Raw genomic sequence first — 18,971 nt, forward strand, 5'->3', positions numbered from 1 at the left:
ATTCACCTTCATTACACACAGTACAAGCCACCATGAGAACCTGGCTCAGGACATCTGTGGCCAAGACAGGACAATGGCCAATAACCAGGGCAAATGGCCAATAACCAGGGCAAATGGCCAATAACCAGGGCAAATGGCCAATAACCAGGACAATGGCCAATAACCAGGGCAAATGGCCAATAACCAGGACAATGGCCAATAACCAGGGCAAATGGCCAGGACAATGACCAATAACCAGGACAATGGCCAATAACCAGGACAATGGCCAGGACAATGGCCAACAACCAGGGCAAATGGCCAATAACCAGGACAATGGCCAATAACCAGGACAATGGCCAATAACCAGGGGAAATGGCCAATAACCAGGGGAAATGGCCAATAACCAGGACAATGGCCAGGACAATGGCCAATAACCAGGACAATGGCCAATAACCAGGACAATGGCCAATAACCAGGACAATGGCCAATAACCAGGGGAAATGGCCAATAACCAGGACAATGGCCAATAACCAGGGGAAATGGCCAATAACCAGGACAATGGCCAATAACCAAGGCAAATGGCCAATAACCAGGGCAAATGGCCAGGACAATGGCCAATGGACAGGCAATCCAGCTCTAGTCCACTGATTCATTCAGGTCCACTACACAGTACAGGCCACCATGAGAACTTGGCTCAGGACCTCTGTGGCCAAGATCAGGACAATGACCTGGACAATGACCAGCACCCAGGACAATCGATCAATGTCTGGCACAAAGTGGAGGCAGTCCGCCATTCATTCAGGGTTGTTGCACGCAGCACAGGGCAACGTTAGAACCTGCTTCAGGAGGTCCCTGTCCTGAGATGTTGGAGATCAGCTGGAACCACTGGTTGACCACTGGTTACCTGGCTGTGTCAGGGCCCCCTGTCTGCGATACTGGCCCTCCACAGTGTCAGGGCCCCCCTGTCTGCGATACTGGCCCTCCACAGTGTGTGGGCCCCCCTGTCTGCGATACTGGCCCTCCACAGTGTCAGGGCCCCCCTGTCTGCGATACTGGCCCTCCACAGTGTCAGGGCCCCCCTGTCTGCGATACTGGCCCTCCACAGTGTCAGGGCCCCCCTGTCTGCGATACTGGCCCTTCACAGTGTCAGGGCCCCCTGTCTGTGGTACTGGCCCTCCAGTGTCAGGGCCCCCCTGTCTGCGATACTGGCCCTCCACTGTGTCAGGGCCCCCTGTCTGTGGTACTGGCCCTCCACAGTGTCAGGGCCCCCTGTCTGCGATAATGGCCCTCCACAGTGTCAGGGCCCCTGTCTGCGATACTGGCCCTCCACTGTGTCAGGTACCACCTGTCTGTGGTACTGGCCCTCCAGTGTCAGGGCCCCCCTGTCTGCGATACTGGCCCTCCACTGTGTCAGGGCCCCCTGTCTGCGATACTGGCCCTCCACTGTGTCAGGGACCGCCTGTCTGTGGTACTGGCCCTCCACAGTGTCACGGACCCCCTGATATGGGGTAACAGATGCTCACTGTGTCCGAGTCTCCCTGAGGTGGGCAGTCGGACCCCCACTATGTCAGGCACCCCCATTTAGAGTGAGAGACCCTTGTTTGTCAGAGGCCCCGGTGTTCGGGTGCATCAGAGAACCCCTGATTTGGAATGAGGAGCCCCTCACTATCGGGTAGCCCCTGTTTTAGGTAACGAACCCTGATTGTATTGTAGACCCCTGGTGATAGGGAGTCAGACTCTGAGACCCCAGTATTGGGGTAATAGACCCTCAGTGTGTCAGATGTCACCCTCCCCCCACCCCACCTGTGTTGGGATATTGGCCCCCCCTGCTGGCCCATCACTGTATCAGAGACCCCCTGTGTGGGGTATTGGACCCTCAGAGACACCTGGGCTGTGGTATCAAACAGTCACTGTCTGAGAGACCCCCCGTCCTGGGGTATCAGCCCCCCCCCCCTGTCCTGGGGTATCAGCCCCCAATTCTATCAGAGACCCCGGTACTGGGGTATCTGCCCCCACAGTATCAGAGCCCTCCCCGTGTTGGAGCATTGAATCCCACTGTATCCAAGATCCCCCCCCCCCACCATCATGCCGAGGACCCCCACTGTATCAGAGACCCCTGTCATGGGCATCAGACCCCCCCCCGTGTGGGTGTGTCGGACCCTCAGTACCAGACCCCCCCTGTGTGGGACCCTCAGTACCAGCCCCCCCTGTGTGGGTGTGTCGGACCCTCAGTACCAGCCCCCCCTGTGTGGGGTACGTACCTCTCTGGGGTAGCGGAGCAGTGCCTCGTCCACTGTATCAGAGCCCCCTGTATCAGACCCCCACAGTACCAGACCCCCCTGTGTCGGACCCCCTCAGTATCAGGACCCCCCTGTGTCGGACCCCCACAGTACCAGCCCCCCCCCTGTATCGGACCCTCAGTACCAGCCCCCCCTGTGTGGGTGACGTACCTCTCTGGGGTAGCGCAGCAGTGCCTCGTCCACTGTATCAGAGCCCCCTGTATCGGACCCCCTCAGTACCAGCCCCCCCTGTGTGGGTGTGTCGGACCCTCACAGTACCAGCCCCCCCCTGTATCGGACCCCCACAGTACCAGCCCCCCCCCCGTGTGGGTGTGTCGGACCCTCAGTACCAGCCCCCCTGTGTCGGACCCTCACAGTACCAGCCCCCCCACCCCCACAGTACCAGCCCCCCCTGTGTGGGGTACGTACCTCTCTGGGGTAGCGCAGCAGTGCCTCGTCCACTGCCCTTGCCCGTCTGCCGGGACTCTCGCCTGTCCTCCCGTTCACCGCCCCTTCCTCCACGCCCGGCAACATCTGGCGCACAGCTGGTGGGTTCAGGTCCACGTGGAAATCCTCGGAGATCTTGCAGTTGTTGTTCGTGTCGAACAGCGCAAACGTGACGAAGAAAGGCTCCAGCTGTGGCCGGCACGGGGAACAGAGAGAGGGGCAATGAGAGGGGGGCAGTGAGAGGGTGGGCAACGAGAGGAGGGCGACGAGAGGGGGGCGACGAGAGGGGGCAACGAGAGAGGGGGCAACGAGAGAGGGGGCAACGAGAGAGGGGGCAACGAGAGGGGGGCAACGAGAGGGGGGCAACGAGAGGGGGCAACGAGAGGGGGGCAACGAGAGGGGGGCAACGAGAGGGGGGCAACGAGAGGGGGGCAATGAGGGAGGGGGAATGAGGGAGGGGGAATGAGAAGGGGGCAATGAGGGAGGGGGAATGAGAGAGGGGCAATGAGAGGGGGGAATGAGAGAGAGGGAATGAGAGGAGGCAATGAGAGGGGGGCAATGAGGGAGGGGGAATGAGAGAGAGGGAATGAGAGAGAGGGAATGAGAGGGGGGCAATGAGAGGGGGGAATGAGGGGGAATCAATGAGAGAGAGGGGCAATGAGGGGGCAATGAGAGAGGGGGAATGAGAGGGGGGCAATGAGGGGGACGTGGGCCGCTTCATCAGCACGAGGGATGACGAGACCTCCCCGTGACCGGTCACAGTCATGTTCGTGGTGTTGCACACCCCAGCTACACAGGGGTCACCCATATAATGGGCCCCGCCAAAACAACAAAGCATTCCATTTTACACAAACCATTTTTAACACAAGGAGCCCACTGTACATTTATCTAGCACCCTGCACCATCCACCACAAGCAATGACGGAACAACCCGTCACAAGCTTGCATGCTCTCCCGGTGACCACGTGGGTTTCCTCCGGGCGCTCCGGTTTCATCCCACATCCCAAGGACGTTCAAGTTTGCAGCTTAATCGGCTGTAAATTTCCCCCAGTTTGTAGGAAGTGAATGAAAAAGTGGGATAACACTGAATCTCACCGCGATTTGTCTTATGTGACACTAAAGTACACAATTCAATTCAACGGATGATTGATGGTCGGCGTGGACTCGGTGGGCTGAGGGGCATGTTTCCGTGGACTCGGTGGGCTGAGGGGCATGTTTCCGTGGACTCGGTGGGCTGAGGGGCATGTTTCCGTGGACTCGGTGGGCTGAGGGGCATGTTTCCATGGACTCGGTGGGCTGAGGGGCATGTTTCCATGGACTCGGTGGGCTGAGGGGCATGTTTCCATGGACTCGGTGGGCTGAGGGGCATGTTTCCATGGACTCGGTGGGCTGAGGGGCATGTTTCCATGGACTCGGTGGGCTGAGGGGCATGTTTCCGTGGACTCGGTGGGCTGAGGGGCATGTTTCCACGCTGTATCCTGTGCAGTTTTGGTCTCCTAATTTGATGAAGGACATTATTGCTATTGAGGGAGTGCAGCGTAGGTTCACCAGGTTAATCCCGGGATGGCGGGACTGACATATGATGAAAGAATGGGTCGACTGGGCTTGTATTCACTGGAATTTAGAAGGATGAGAGGGGATCTTATAGAAACATGAAATTCTTAATGACTTGGACAGGCTAGATGCAGGAAAAATGTTCCCAATGTTGGGGGAGTCAAGAACCAGGGGTCACAGTTTAAGAATAAGAGGTCGGCAATTTAGGACTGAGATGAGGAAAAAACCTTTTCACCCAGAGTTGTGAATCTGTGGAATTCTCTGCCACAGAAGGCAGTGGAGGACAATTCACTGGATGTTTTCAAGAGAGAGTTGGATATAGCCCTTTGGGCTAGTGGAATCAAGGGATATGGGGAGAAAGCAGGAACGGGGCACTGATTCTGGATCGAGGGGTGTGGGGTGTAGGAACGAGGGGTGTGGGCGAAATACAGGCAGATGGAACTAGATTAGAATGGACACCTTGGATGAGTAGGGCCAGAGGACTTGTTTTCATACTCTATGATTCTGAAATAAGTTTCCAAGTCACAGAGTTGAACACTCTCGGTTTATTTTCCAAGGAGGAGGATTCCAAAACTAGAGGGCACTAGCTTAATGAGAGGGGAGAGATTTAAGGGAGGTCTCAGGGGCAACAGCTTTACTCAGGGAGTGGTCATGCCTGGAATGAGCAGCCAATGGAAGCTATAGATGTGGATACAGTAAGACTTCCAAGAGACATTTGGAAAGATAAATGGAAAGGAAGGGTTTAGGAGTCTAGAAGTCAAATGCAGGCAAATGTGAGTAGCCCAGTATGCAGACTAGATGGGCTGAAAGGCCTGTTTACATGCTGTACAACTCCTTGACTCTATGTAGCCCCCCTAAACAAAGTGAAATGGGAGTGGAAATGATACCAATCCAGCCTTCTGCAGCCAATACACACATTCCTTACATTCCACCATGAATGCACACAGTAGAATTGTTCCATTCATACCCAGAGACTCCTTGTGGGAGTCTGGCAGTAGATACCCAACATCCTGGATGAAACCAAGACACAGTGCTGGAGTAACTCAGCGGGTCAGGCAGCATCTGTGGAGAACATGGATAGATGACGTTTCACAGAGTGCTGGAGTAACTCAGCGGGTCAGGCAGCATCTGTGGAGAACATGGATAGGTGACGTTTCACAGAGTGCTGGAGTAACTCAGCGGGTCAGGCAGCATCTGTGGAGAACATGGATCGGTGACGTTTCACAGAGTGCTGGAGTAACTCAGCGGGTCAGGCAGCATCTGTGGAGAACATGGATAGGTGACGTTTCGAGTGGGCCCCTTCTTCAGTGCTCCCAGTTCTGGATGAAACCTTCACTCATCCAATCCAGAGCAGATCCACTGGGATGTAACCTGGGATGAAGATTTTGGTGACAAGATGCAACTGGAGGCTCGGTCTGATCTACTCAGAGTGGAGGAAGTTAACAGGGGACATGATCGAGATACAAACCATTTAATAAACTACAGGGTAGAATGCAAGGAACTTCTCACCAAATCAGAGGTAGGTAAAACTGGAAGACATAGATTTAGGATAAGGGGAAGATATTCAGCGGAGATGGGATATTTAGAGATGTTGTCTATCCATGTTTTCCAGAGATCCTCCTGATTCATTCCAGCACTGCTGTCCCTGTACACAGCCTCAGTGCTAACTTGTAAATGAACGTTTAATGCTCATTTGTGGTTGTAGTCCTGTCGAGAAGTTGGGGAAAGGGTGGGGAAGGTGGTGGGAAGATGAGAACATCTCTTTGGGTGTCCTCGATCATGAATGATGTCACAAGTCCTCCTACTGTGCTGTGAAGAGTCTTTCACACACCATTAAGTGGGAGAACCAACTGATCATGCCGTTTCCAACTGTGGGATCTCACTGTACAAATGAAGCACTATTTTACCTCCATAACATCTACAGTAATTCATTGGCAGTGGAAATGTTTTTGGAAAGTGGCAACAGTGTGTTCTATAAAACTCGTTCTTTTCACTTGTGCAGCTGATTTAATTGGGAGCAATGTTCAACCACACATACTTTCATCAATTGTTTTAACAGATCATTCGTTTTTGATCAACTGAAGATGTCACACGTGAACAGACCAAGACAATGACAACTCACGTTGGTCGTTGCTGCGTCCCCCTGCTCACTGACCACACCTTGGAGAGCGAAGCTCAAGTTGTGGCACTTGACCAGAAAGCGTTTGCCAAACCGTTCCTCCAGAGGTCTCACCTCTGGCTCAATGCCCGAAAAATCCAGTTTCTGAAATAGAAATTTGGCGCGTGGTTTTTAACAGCCGATGTCAGAAGTGGATTAACCAACATCGCACAAGTAATTCCCACCAAGGCTTGGCTGTGCTCTGTTCTGGGTGCATTCCTCCTTATCCTTCAGTTCTCAGACATTCACAAGGCAGGAGCTCTGTTTAATTTTGTTTCTAGTTTATTGTCACGTGTACGTGTACCAAGCCAAGGGTGTCACGTGACAAGCCATCTCTGTTCTAAATGGCCTACACCTTATTCTTAAACTGTGGCCCCTGGTTCTGGACTCCCCCAACATTGGGAACATGTTTCCTGCCTCTAACGTGTCCAACCCCTTAATAATCTTATACGTTTCAATAAGATCCCCTCTCATCCTTCTAAATTCCAGTGTATACAAGCCTAGTCGCTCCAGTCTTTCAACATATGACAGTCCCGGGGATGGAGGGCAAACATGGGCAGGTGGGACGAGTGTAGATGCGGCATATTGGTCAGCACGGGCAAGTTGGGCTGAAGGGCCTGTTTCCATGCTGTATGATTCTATAAGCTTTATTCGTGCATGTAAAACTCCAACAAAATAAATCCGGAGAGTAATGAAACTGCCTCAAACTGAGAGTGAAAATGTTTCATTCAATAAATACAAAAAGCTATGGAGGAGAGTGAGGTGCAGTTCCACTGTACTGTGGAATCTGCACACGTTGTTCTGCTGTATTACACATTTCCACACTGCAAATCGAATATAAACCAATTATTGAATTAGGAAACACAATGTATGTATTATGGGGCCAAATTGGTTGTAAAACGATTTCAATCAGAAGCTAGGCAACCACTGAAATGTTACCTTGGAAATTCACAAGCAAGACAAATGCTGTCTTGGAAAAAAAAGTTTCAGAAAAAAAAACTGTTTCCATGTAACCTCCCAGCAGTAATCTGACTCCCATTGTCTTTTACCAACCCAGTCTGTCAGTTCCACAATGGGAAGCCATTGAAATTGGCAAGCAATCACTTCCTTTGACACTTGACGTTTTATCTTTGTTTGGACTTTACTGGACTTTACCTTGCACTAAACGTTATTCACGTTACTGCCTTTATCCTGCGTCTGTACCCTGTGGACGGCTCGACTGCAATCATGTATTGTCTTTCCGCAGACTGGTTAGCACGCAACAAAAGCTTTTCAGTACACGTGGCATAAACAATAAACTAAGCAATACTCTATTGAACAATGTAACATGAGGCCTTTATCATCTTAGCTTTCAGTAACAAATAGAAACTTATTGCTGTAAAAATGAAGTTTATTTTGGACAATCCATGTGAGGGAAAAATAACTTATTGCGAGTCTGATACTCTCGAGATGCAAACCCCACTTTCCCCGTTTGATGGAACGCAAGGTTTCAAGGGAATGCAAATATCACGCGGGAACGTTAACTGCCTGTACTTTACACAGTCGAGCACGATGCTGCCAATCCTACCTGTGCCTCCACATCCATCGCAAAGAGTTTACATCTGCCTTCATTCCGGCTGAGTTTGTTGTGGTAATCTGATTCACGGGCGTACTGGATAAAGAGAGGGAATGAAGAGAGGGTAACATTAGCAACTTTCCCCACTGCTCTCTATCTCCCCTGTGCCACACCTATCGTACTGGAGTTTCACTTGATTGTATTTAGAAGGATGAGAGGGGATCTTATCGAAAACGTCTAAGATTATTAAGGGGTTGGCCACGTTAGAGGCAGGAAACATGTTCCCAATGTTGGGGGATTCCAAAACCAGGGGTCACAGTTTAAGAAAAAGGGGTAGGCCATTTAGAACGGAGATGAGGAAAAACTTTTTCAGTCAGAGAGTTGTGAATCTGTGGAATTCTCTGCCTCAGAAGGCAGTGGAGGCCAATTCTCTGAATGCATTCAAGAGAGAGCTAGATAGAGCTCTTAAGGATAGCGGAGTCAGGGGGTATGGGGAGAAGGCAGGAACGGGGTACTGATTGAGAATGATCAGCCATGATCACATTGAATGGTGGTGCTGGCTCGAAGGGCCGAATGGCCTCCTCCTGCACCTATTGTCTATTGTCTATTTATGGAGAGTATTATCGACTCTCTTTGCATTAGCATGCAAAACAAAGCTGTTCACTGTACCTCGGTACACGTGACAATAATGAACATAACCCCCCCCCCCCCCCCCCGTTACCTACAGACGAGGGTGTCAGGGGTTTGGGGACAAAGGCAGGAGAATGGGGTTGAGGGAAAGATAGATCAGTCATGATTGAATGGCAGAGTAGACTTGATGGGCCGAATGGCCTAATTTGGCTCCCAGAAATTATGAACAACAAATATTGACCAGCAAAATACACTCTTATATCATATCATATCATATATATACAGCGCGGAAACAGGCCTTTTCGGCCCACCAAGTCCGTGCCGCCCAGCGATCCCCGCACATTAACACTATCCTACACCCACTAGGGACAATTTTTACATTTACCCAGTCAATTAACCTACATACCTGTACGTCTTTGGAGTGTGGGAGGAAACCGAAGATCTCGGAGAAAACCCACGCAGGTCACGGGGAGAACGTACAAACTCCGTACAGTGCAGCACCCGTAGTCAGGGTCGAACCCGAGTCTCCGGCGCTGCATTCGCTGTAAAGCAGCAACTCTACCGCTGCGCTACCGTGCCGCCCTTGAGGCTTTACAAACAATACTAAACTGGCCAAGATCAACCAGCTTTTGTCAACCCTACACATGGGTTCTCATTGTGTTCAGAACTTAGATGAAGGACCACTATCGAGAATATACCAGAGGATACAGAGTGCTGGAGTAACTCAGTGGGTCAGGCAGCATCTGTGGAGAACATGGATAGGTGACGTTTCACAGAGTGCTGGAATAACTCAGCGGGTCAGGCAGCATCTGTGGAGAACATGGATAGATTATGTCGTGGATCAGGACTCTTCTTCTAGAATACCTCAAACTGCATAATGGATGTTGCAGCTGGTCAAGATTACACAGAGGGTGCTGGGTGGCTGGAAGGTGTTGCCAGTGATAGTAATGGATGCAGCTACAAGTGGTGTTTCATGAAGGTAAGAGGCTTCTAGATAAGCACATGGACATTTAAACATTTGTTTCACATAGCATCACGTTTTGCTGCCCAGATCCGTGACTCTCAGAGTATCATTCCCACTGGACATCAGTGTGCAGTTACGTTTAGATTTTAGATAGCGTGGAAACAGGCCCTTTGGCCCACTGAGTCCTCGCCAACCAGCGATCCCCACACATTAAATCATCCCACACACTAGGAACAACTTGCAACTTTACCCAAGTCAATTAACCTATAAAACCTGTCTTTAGGTCACTTCCAATCAAACTATTTTAAATAAGATTACCTTCATTAACTCAGGGTGCATACTCTTCTCCAGACTCTCCATCATGTTTTCAGATTTGCCTTGGCTCAACGAGTCCTCGTCTGGAGAACAAAGAGGCTTTCAGAAGATGCCGGTCGCAGCAAGGCTAGGGTCTCAGCACAGACAGGGCATCGGATCACCAGGCTGGGTCCCAGCAAGGCCAGGGTCTCAGCAAGGGCAGGGTCCCAGCAAGGCCAGGGTCCCAGCAAGGCCAGGGTCTCAGCATGGGCAGGGTCCCAGCAAGGCCAGGGTCCCAGCAAGGCCAGGGTCTCAGCAAGGCCAGGGTCCCAGCAAGGCCAGGGTCTCAGCAAAGCCAGGGTCTCAGCAAGGGCAGGGTCCCAGCAAGGCCAGGGTCCCAGCAAGGCCAGGGTCCCAGGAAGGGCAGGGTCTCAGCAAGGCCAGGGTCCCAGCAAGGCCAGGGTCGCAGCAAGGCCAGGGTCTCGGATCACGAGGCTGATCCAGTGAACAGCCCAGACGGGGGTCAGGGGGGAGAGAGTCAACGTGACCCTATCCCTTATCAGGAGGACCAGGGACAAAAGCATGGTCTGTGTGGACCTCTCATACGCTGAGCACACGTCCCCAGTCTTCCGATCCACCCCACTGAGGCCTGGGCAACGTCCAACATTATTGGCACAATTTAAGGTGAAGGGGAAAGATTTATCATTTAAATCTTTTGCAGACAGAGTGGTGGGTGTGTGGAACGAGCGGCCGGAGGAGGGAGTTGAGGCTGGGACTATCCAAACAATTAAGAAACAGTTAGACAGGTACATGGATATGATGGGTTTGGAGGGATATGGGCCAAACGCGGGCAAGTGGGACTAGTGTAGATGGGGCATGTTGGCCAGTGTGGGCAAGTTGGGCCGAAGGGCCTGTTTCCACACTGTGTGACTCAATTACCTTTCTCTGTAGCTATAACGGTACATTCTGCACTGGATGCTGTCCGCATCAGGGGGTAATAGCAACAAGGAGACGATGGAGGAACTTGGAATGTTTTCTCTGGAGTGCTGAGGCTGAAGGGAGATCTTGGGAACACATTTAAATTGTGGAAGGCACAGATGCCTTAGACAGTCAGAACCAGAATCCCAGAATGGAAATATCAAAAACTAGATGTCAAGGCTTTAAAGTAAGTGGGGCAAGGTTTAAAGAAGATGTGCAGGGCAAGGTATTGTGCACAGAGGGTGATGGGTGCCTGAAACTCACTTCTCGGGATGGTGGTGGTAGATGCACATGCAATAGTGGCATTTACATGACGTTTAGGCAGACACATGGACATGCAGGGAAGGAACGGATAAGCATCACATACAGGCAGAGGAGATTGACTTGGCATTGTGTTAGGCACAGACATTGTGGGCCGAAGGGACTGTTCCTGTGCTGTTCCATGTTCTATGTGGCATGGAATATTTCACTGTCACACGCGACAAGGCACAATGAGATACTTTGCTGGCCTACCCAAGGTCCACAAACAGCGGCCAAGCACGTCGCTGACAAAGATACGAAGTGTGGCCTCCCCCATTGTTCACCCCCACAGAGGATGCCCGATGCAAGAGCTAATTACCGACTCCGGTCTCGGGCAGGTCGCCGTTCCTCCTCTCCGATATCAGACCGTCGAAGTTGCTCTGGATGACTTTGCTGAGAGTCGTTATCCACTCGTCCATCTCCTGCTCGTTCTCCGCTGCCAAGTGACAGCTGCACTTCTCCTGCATGCGGAGCTCAAAGCCATAGCGCCGCATCTTGGAACACTGGTGGTGGAAGCAGGGGCATGGTCTTAGTTCCCACACAACCCGACTAAACGGCCTCGCAGTTTACTGGGCCGATACCACCAATGGTTTCATTCGGTTTGTTATTGTTTAGAGATTCAGCGCAGAAACAGGCCCTTCGGCCCACCGAGTCCGCGCCGACCAGCGATCCCCGCGCACTAACGCTACCCTGCACACACCAATTTTACCAAGCCAATTAGACCACAAACCTGCACGCCTTTGGAGTGCTGGAGGAAACCAGAGATCCCGGAGAAAACCCACGCAGGTCACGGGGAGAACGTGCCAACTCCGTGCAGACAGCGCCCGTAGTCGGGATTGAACCCGGGTCTCTGGCGCTGCAAGGCAGCAACTCTACCGCTGCGCCACCGTGACGCCATTGTCTAATGAAGAAGGTTTAGAGGCACTGGGTTGTATCTACTGTGTAGAAGAGGGAGAGGGGACAACTGAACCAATGAGACCATGAGGGGTCTTGTCAGGGAGGATGTGGAGAGGAGGTTTCCTCTTGAAGGAGAAGCTCATTAAGACCATGAGATGAGGTATTTTCTCTCTCAAGTCAAGGGTTGTTGGAACCTTCTTCCTCATAGGACAGTGGAGCCGAGTCCTGGGATATTTCTAATGCAGATTTAGCTGGACATACAGGTCTGTAGGTTCACTGTAAATTGTCCCTAATGTGTGTAGGATAGTGCAAGTGTGCGGGGATCGCTGGTCGGTGCAGACTCAGTGGGCCTAGTTCCGTGCTGTATCTCTAAACGGCACTAAAGAAACCAATTCACTGCAGACTGGGCACAGCTTCTTTGATGAAGGGGATGGGTAAGCATTTACCATCCCCCATTTTTGGACCCGACTGATTTTCCACATGAAACGCGTTTGGATTATTAGCCGGCAAATACGTTGAAGATCTACCTGCACAACATCAATGCAAGAATCCAAGAATATTGATCCTTTCGACTCCTTGAATCCCTTCTCATCTTTACAGAAACAGAGACTGTAGGAGCCATCGGGAAGTTGGGTCAGGTAACAGAACCTTCTCTTGAATACCTGCACAGAAACAGATTTTAATTTTGTTGGAATAAATGGAGCCGTTACCTCTCAACTGATCAATCAACTTTCCAGGATTCGGCAATGCAATACAGACTTTAATTTACAAAACTGAGTTGCAATATCAATCACAATCACACAATAAAACGTAATTAGCCAAGTATGTTTTGCAACATACGAGGAACTTCATTTGCCACACATTCATAACAATAAAAAGCAACAGGACACACACAATACATGTTAACATGAACATCCCCCACAGTGACTAATCCACATTCCTCACTGTGATGGAAGGTGAAAACAAGTTCAATCTCTCCCTTCATTGTCCTCCAGCGGTCGGGGGCTTTGACCTTCCGTTGATGGGATGATCTTGACTCCCGTAGCCGGCGGCGAGCCTTCCTCGTCGGGGCGATCAAGCTCCTTCATCGGGGGGGTCTCAGCTCCCCCGCGCCGGCGATCTACCCCGGGGGTCGGGACCAGTCGAACCTCGTGCAGCTTTTGGAGCCCACGACTGGTCTCAACCCGAGACTGTGAGCTCCTAATGTTAAAGTCCCCAGGCCGCCTTGGAGCGTCGATCCCAGGCAAGGGATCGCAGGCTCAGATGATAAGTCCACGCTCCCGCGGGGACTCAAGGTCAGTCCCAGGCAAGACCTCCAGCTCCGTGACGTTAGGCCGCAGAGCGACCAGAGATACCATCCAGAAAACAATCGCATCTCCGCCAAGGTAAGAGATTGAAAAAAAGTTTCCCCCGACCCCCTCCCCCCCACATAAAACAACCTAGAGAACATTCACACAAACTTTTAAAACTTACCAAAAATAACAAAAAGAGTTTGAAAAGGACTGACAGACTGTAGGCGAGGCAGCCATCGTGCACCGCCTCCTGGTGGCACTAGTGTGTGTCTTATCAAAGATATCAGATCCCAGGCTGACTATGTCTGTTGTGGTTGATAGTTTCGGCAGAAAGAAACCACGATGAGCAGGTGAATACATGAAGATTTAACAAATACCTGCCTCCATTTGTAATTAATGAAATGACAGTAAACAAAACACAGAGTGCTGGAGTAACTCAGCGGGTCAGGCAGCATCTGTGGAGGGGATGGATAGGTGATGTTTCACAGAGTGCTGAAGTAACTCAGCGGGTCAGGCAGCATCTGTGGAGAACATGGATAGGTGACGTTTTCACAGAGTGCTGGAGTAACTCAGCGGGTCAGGCAGCATCTGTGGAGAACATGGATAGGTGACGTTTTCACAGAGTGCTGGAGTAACTCAGCGGGTCAGGCAGCACCTGTGGAGAACATGGATAGGTGACGTTTCACAGAGTGCTGGAGTAACTCAGTGGGTCAGGCGGCATCTGTGGAGGGGATGGACGGTTGATGTTTCAGATCGGGACGTTTCGTTGGACTTGAGCCATTGTTTGTCCATGCCTCTCCGCGCCATTAGCTGTGGCCTTACCCTGATGGTTACGTTCATGGCATTGTTCATGTGGGCTTTGTAAAGCCATCCTTCCTTGACGTTGCCTCCTTTCTGTGAGCACAGCGATGCAGCGTCCTGTGGAGACACAATGTCGTGGATGAGCTGTCAGCGTGTGAGCAGGCGGGTTGGAACGCTGAGGAACAGGAATGAGTGGGTTAACGTATGATCAGCGTTTGTGGGCACTGGGCCTGTACTCACTGGAGTTTAGAAGGATGAGGGGGTACCTCATTGAAACTTAGTTTCAATGGTGAGTGGCCTGGATAGAGTGGGTGTGGAGAGGATGCTTCCACTAGTGGGAGAGTCTAGGACCAGAGGGCTCAGCCTCAGAATAAAAGGACGTACCTTTAGAAAGATTAGGAGGAATTTCTTTAATCAGAGGGTGGTGAATTTATGAAACTCATTGCCACAGAAGGCTGAGGAGGCCAAGTCATTGGATATTTTTAAAGCAGAGATAGATAGGTTATTGACCAGCAAATGCATCAAAGCTTATGGGGAGAAGGCAGGAGAATGGGGTTAGGAGGGAGAGATAGATCAGCCCTGATTGAATGGAGTAGACTCGATGGGCCGAATGGCCTACATGAACTCATGTGAAATAAGGGACTTCAGATGCTGGAATCTTGAGCAAAACACAAAGTGCTGGAGTAAATCAGCAGCTCAGCCAACGTCTAGGACACGTCTAGCCAACGTCTACGACACGTCTAGCCAACGTCTAGGACACGTCTAGCCAACGTCTATGACACGTCTAGCCAACGTCTATAGGACACGTCTAGCCAACGTCTATGACACGTCTAGCCAACGTCTATAGGACACGTCTAGCCAACGTCTAGTACACGTCTAGCCAACGTCTAGGACACGTCTAGCCAACGTCTAGGACACGTCTAGCCAACGTCTAGGACACGTCTAGCCAACGTCTAGGACACGTCTAGCCAACGTCTAGGACACGGATAGCCAACGTCTATGACACGGATACGTGGTGTTTCAGGTGCTCTGAAGAAGGGTCGCAACCAGAAACATCGCTTACCCTTGTCCTCCAGATATGCTGCCTGACTTGCTGAGTTACTCCAGCACCTTGTGTGTTATTAAGCTGAGGTACATTGTGTACGCAAGCCTTACTCTGCTCATTTGAAAAATCACAATACCAAATTGCAGATGCTAGAAATGTGAAATAGAAACAGAAAATGCTGGAAACTCTCAGCAGGTCGGGCAGCATCTGTGGAGAGGTAAACTATCATTTCAGGTTGACAAAGAGGAGAAATATTTTCTCAATTTTTCAGGAAGAGTTCCAGACCCCAAACATGAACTGCTTTGCTTCCAGCAGACGTGGCCACACCTGTCGTGGGCTCCCAGCATACACTGTCTGTGATTCCAAAGGAATGTTTGAATGGGAATTGTTGGACTGTTACTCGAGTGAACATGGATGGGTGTGGGAAAGAAAACTGCAGGTGCTGGTTTAAATCAAAGGTAGACACAAAATGCTGGAGTATCTCAGCGGCTCAGGCAGCATCTCTGGAGGGAAGGAATAGGTGACGTTTCGTGTCGAGACCCATCTTCAGACTGAAAGTAGGGGATGATTGGGTGAAGGGGTGAAGAGCTGGAGGCAAGGAAAGACCAGGACAATATCAGGGCTGGCAACAGATGGCATTAGACAGGGTGGTGCCCTGGTAGGCCCATTGTTAGCTCAGGAAGGTCACAACTGACAGGCTTAGAGTCACACAGCACAGAAACATGCCCTTCACAACATCTGTGTAGGAAAGAACTGCAGGTGCTGGTTTAAACTGTAGACACAAAAAGCTGGAGTAACTCAGCGGGACAGGCAGCATCTCTGGAGAGAAGGAATGTGTGATGTTTCGGGTCGAGACCCTTTTTCGGACTGAAAGTCACGGGAATGGGAAACAAGAGGTATAGACGGTGATGTAGAGGGAGAACAATGAATGAAAGAAGCTGGTGTGACGGGTGGGGGAGGCGTGGAGAGAGAGGGAATGCCAGGGACACTTGAAGTTAGAGAATTCAATATTCATTCATATCTTTCATTCATTGTTTTATATTTCTCAACATCATTGTCTATATCTCTCGTCTCCCTTTCCCTCGACTTTCAGCCTGAAAAAGGGTCTCGACCCGAAACCTCACCCATTCCTTCTCTCCAGAGATGCTGCCTGACCACGGTTCTGCACACCGCTCTCTCTCATCTGGACAGCCAGAAGGGGGGCTATGTGAGGATGCTGTTCATTGACTTTAGTTCAGCCTTCAATACCATAGTCCCCACCAGACTGGTTGAGAAGCTGCTGGAACTGGGGCTTAGCACCCCTCTGTGTGCCTGGGTCCTGGACTTTCTCACCGCCAGGCCCCAAGTGGTCAGGATGGGGGAACACACATCTAGCCCCCTCACCCTGAACATAGGATCCCCCCAGGGTTGCGTCCTTAGCCCCCTACTGTACTCCCTGTACACACATGACTGTGGGGCCAGGTTCAGCTCAAACTCCATCATCAAGTTTGCTGATGACACTGTGGTGGTGGGCCAGATCTCCAACAACGATGAGAAGGCCTATCGGGAGGAGGTGGCTGATCTGACACTCTGGTGTCAGGACAATAGCCTCCTCTTGAATGTCACTGAAACGAAGGAGCTGGTTGTGGACTTCAGAAGGGCTAAACATCCAAGGACGTACACGCCACTGGAGATAAATGGGTCTATTGTGGATAGGGTGAGCAGTTTTAAATACTTGGGAGTCCGCATCACAGAGGATCTGACATGGGCAACGCACAGTGCCGCACTGGTGGGTAAGGCAAAGCAGCGCCTTTACCACCTTAGACAGCTGAGGAAATTCAGAGTCTCTCTGAGGATCCTTCATTGCTTCTACTCTGGGGCTGTAGAGAGCATCCTGTCCGGCAACATTACAGTCTGGTTTGGGAACAGCTCTGCCCAGGACAGGATGGCCCTGCAGAGAGTAGTGCGTTCGGCTGAACGCACCATGGGAACTACACTCGTCCCCCTGCAGGACCTATACATCAGGAGGTGCAGATCCAGAGCCAGCAACATTATGGGGGACCCCTGCCACTCCAGCAACGGACTGTTCCAGCTGCTAAGGTCAGGCAAACGTCTCCGCTGTCACGCTGTGAAAACGGAGAGGATGAGACGGAGTTTCTTCCCACAGGCCATTAGGACTGTTAACTATTATAACTCCAGGGACTAAATTTTCTTTTATGTATTAATTTTTATGCTGTAACTGTAACTTTTTTGCACAATCCGCAGGCATTGCCACTTTCATTTCACTGCACATTATGTATGTGTATGTGACAAATAAACTTGACTTGACCCGCTGAGTTACTCCAGCATTTTGTGTCTATCTTCAGACCATCTTGTCCTTGCTGACCAAGATACCCCATCTAAGGTAGTCCCACCTGACCACGTTTGGCCCATACCCCTCCCCCATCCCTGTCCATGTACCTGTCCACGCATCCAACGAATGGAGGACCCTGCTTGAGGCCAGGACATTCTTATCAACAGAAACCACTTGCTGACTACAGGGAGTCTACATGCTTGGCTTCACAAACTGCCCTGCTTATGGGCACCTTAGCAGTACCTCCCCATCACACATCACATGCACACTCCCCCACTCCCCCCCCTCCCCACAGCCCCCACCCCACCGCCCCCACCCCACCACCCCCACACGCACCAACCTCCTTCACCAACTCAATCTCGTGGGATAGTCCCTGCCTACCTCATCAGCATCTTCATCAACCTCAAACAGCTGCAGCGGCAGCTTCTCCAAAGGCTGGTGCACTTTGCTACGGGAAACATAATTACAACACCGTTACAATCCAGCAGTTAAAAGAACAAAGAGCGGCTGGACTTCACAGCAGAGACAAACCCTGCCTTGGGACCTCGCCCACCCGCCTGTGACCAACCCTCCCCCCAACCCTCCCCCCCCCCCCACCCCGGACATTCCCCCCTCCCCCCCGGACACTCCCCCCTCTCTCCCCTCCCCACTGGACACTCCCCCCTCCGACACTCCGCCCTCTCCCCCAGACACTCTCCCCCCTCCCCCCCAGACACTCTCCCCTCTCTCCCCTCCCCACTGGACGCTCCCCCCTCCCCCCCCCGGACACTCCCCCCCATGCCCCCCGGGCACTCCCCCCCAGACACTCTCCCCTCTCCAGTGCGTTACCCTTCTCTCTCTGCTCCCTATTCCATGGGGAAGGGTAGGCTCCACTACAGAGGCAGGCAGTGGGGCTGCAGGTACATGGGACAACATGAGGTCATGGGAGAGGAGGGGAGGGGGGGTCTGGTGGTGGTGATGTTATGGGCGCTGACTCTCGGCATGTGTTTCAGCATGAGCTGCCCGGCTGTAGACAGACTGGGACAAACCACATCATAGGAAGCACAGTCACTCCAATCTTACAGACTGGACAGGTCGCTGAAGAGATTTCCATAACATACTTGAAGCTGGGAGTTTGAAGGCTGTACTGGGTACAGCCTGGGTGGTGAGAGCAGGGTGTACAAGTGTAAGGTATTGCAGAGTTGTGGATGCAGGCAAATCTAAATACAGACCGGACTTCCCACCACTGATTCCATCCCCACTTGTCACTGCCTTGGGAAAGCAGCCAACATAACCCAGGACTTGTCCCAGCCCAGTCAATTCTTCTCTCTGCACACATTAAGTGGCACGGTGGCGCAGCGGTAGAGTTGCTGCCTTCGAGCGCTTTCAGAGCCAGAGACCTGGTTCCATCAGCTACGGCCACTACGGGCGCTGTCTGTACGGAGTTTGCACGTTCTCCCCATGACCGCGTGGGCTTTCTCTCAACCT

The 18,971-nt window shown here is 51.6% G+C and overlaps 1 protein-coding gene across 1 annotated transcript in view; it reads right to left on the reverse strand.

The window, feature by feature from the left end:
* The window catches only part of LOC144600301 (dedicator of cytokinesis protein 11-like), a 146,730-nt gene that overhangs the window by 101,435 nt on the left and 26,324 nt on the right, over nt 1-18,971 (reverse strand). Inside the window, exons 5-12 of the mRNA XM_078411868.1 lie at nt 17,886-17,952; nt 14,149-14,244; nt 12,562-12,696; nt 11,457-11,640; nt 9,884-9,963; nt 7,984-8,067; nt 6,381-6,521; nt 2,688-2,894 (exon numbers count right to left, since the gene is read on the reverse strand). Of these exons, the coding sequence (XP_078267994.1) occupies nt 2,688-2,894; nt 6,381-6,521; nt 7,984-8,067; nt 9,884-9,963; nt 11,457-11,640; nt 12,562-12,696; nt 14,149-14,244; nt 17,886-17,952 (994 nt within the window). The remainder of the gene's footprint in view (nt 1-2,687; nt 2,895-6,380; nt 6,522-7,983; nt 8,068-9,883; nt 9,964-11,456; nt 11,641-12,561; nt 12,697-14,148; nt 14,245-17,885; nt 17,953-18,971) is intronic.

Source organism: Rhinoraja longicauda, chromosome 15 (genome assembly GCF_053455715.1).
Source record: "Rhinoraja longicauda isolate Sanriku21f chromosome 15, sRhiLon1.1, whole genome shotgun sequence".
Classification (NCBI taxonomy): domain Eukaryota; kingdom Metazoa; phylum Chordata; class Chondrichthyes; order Rajiformes; family Arhynchobatidae; genus Rhinoraja; species Rhinoraja longicauda.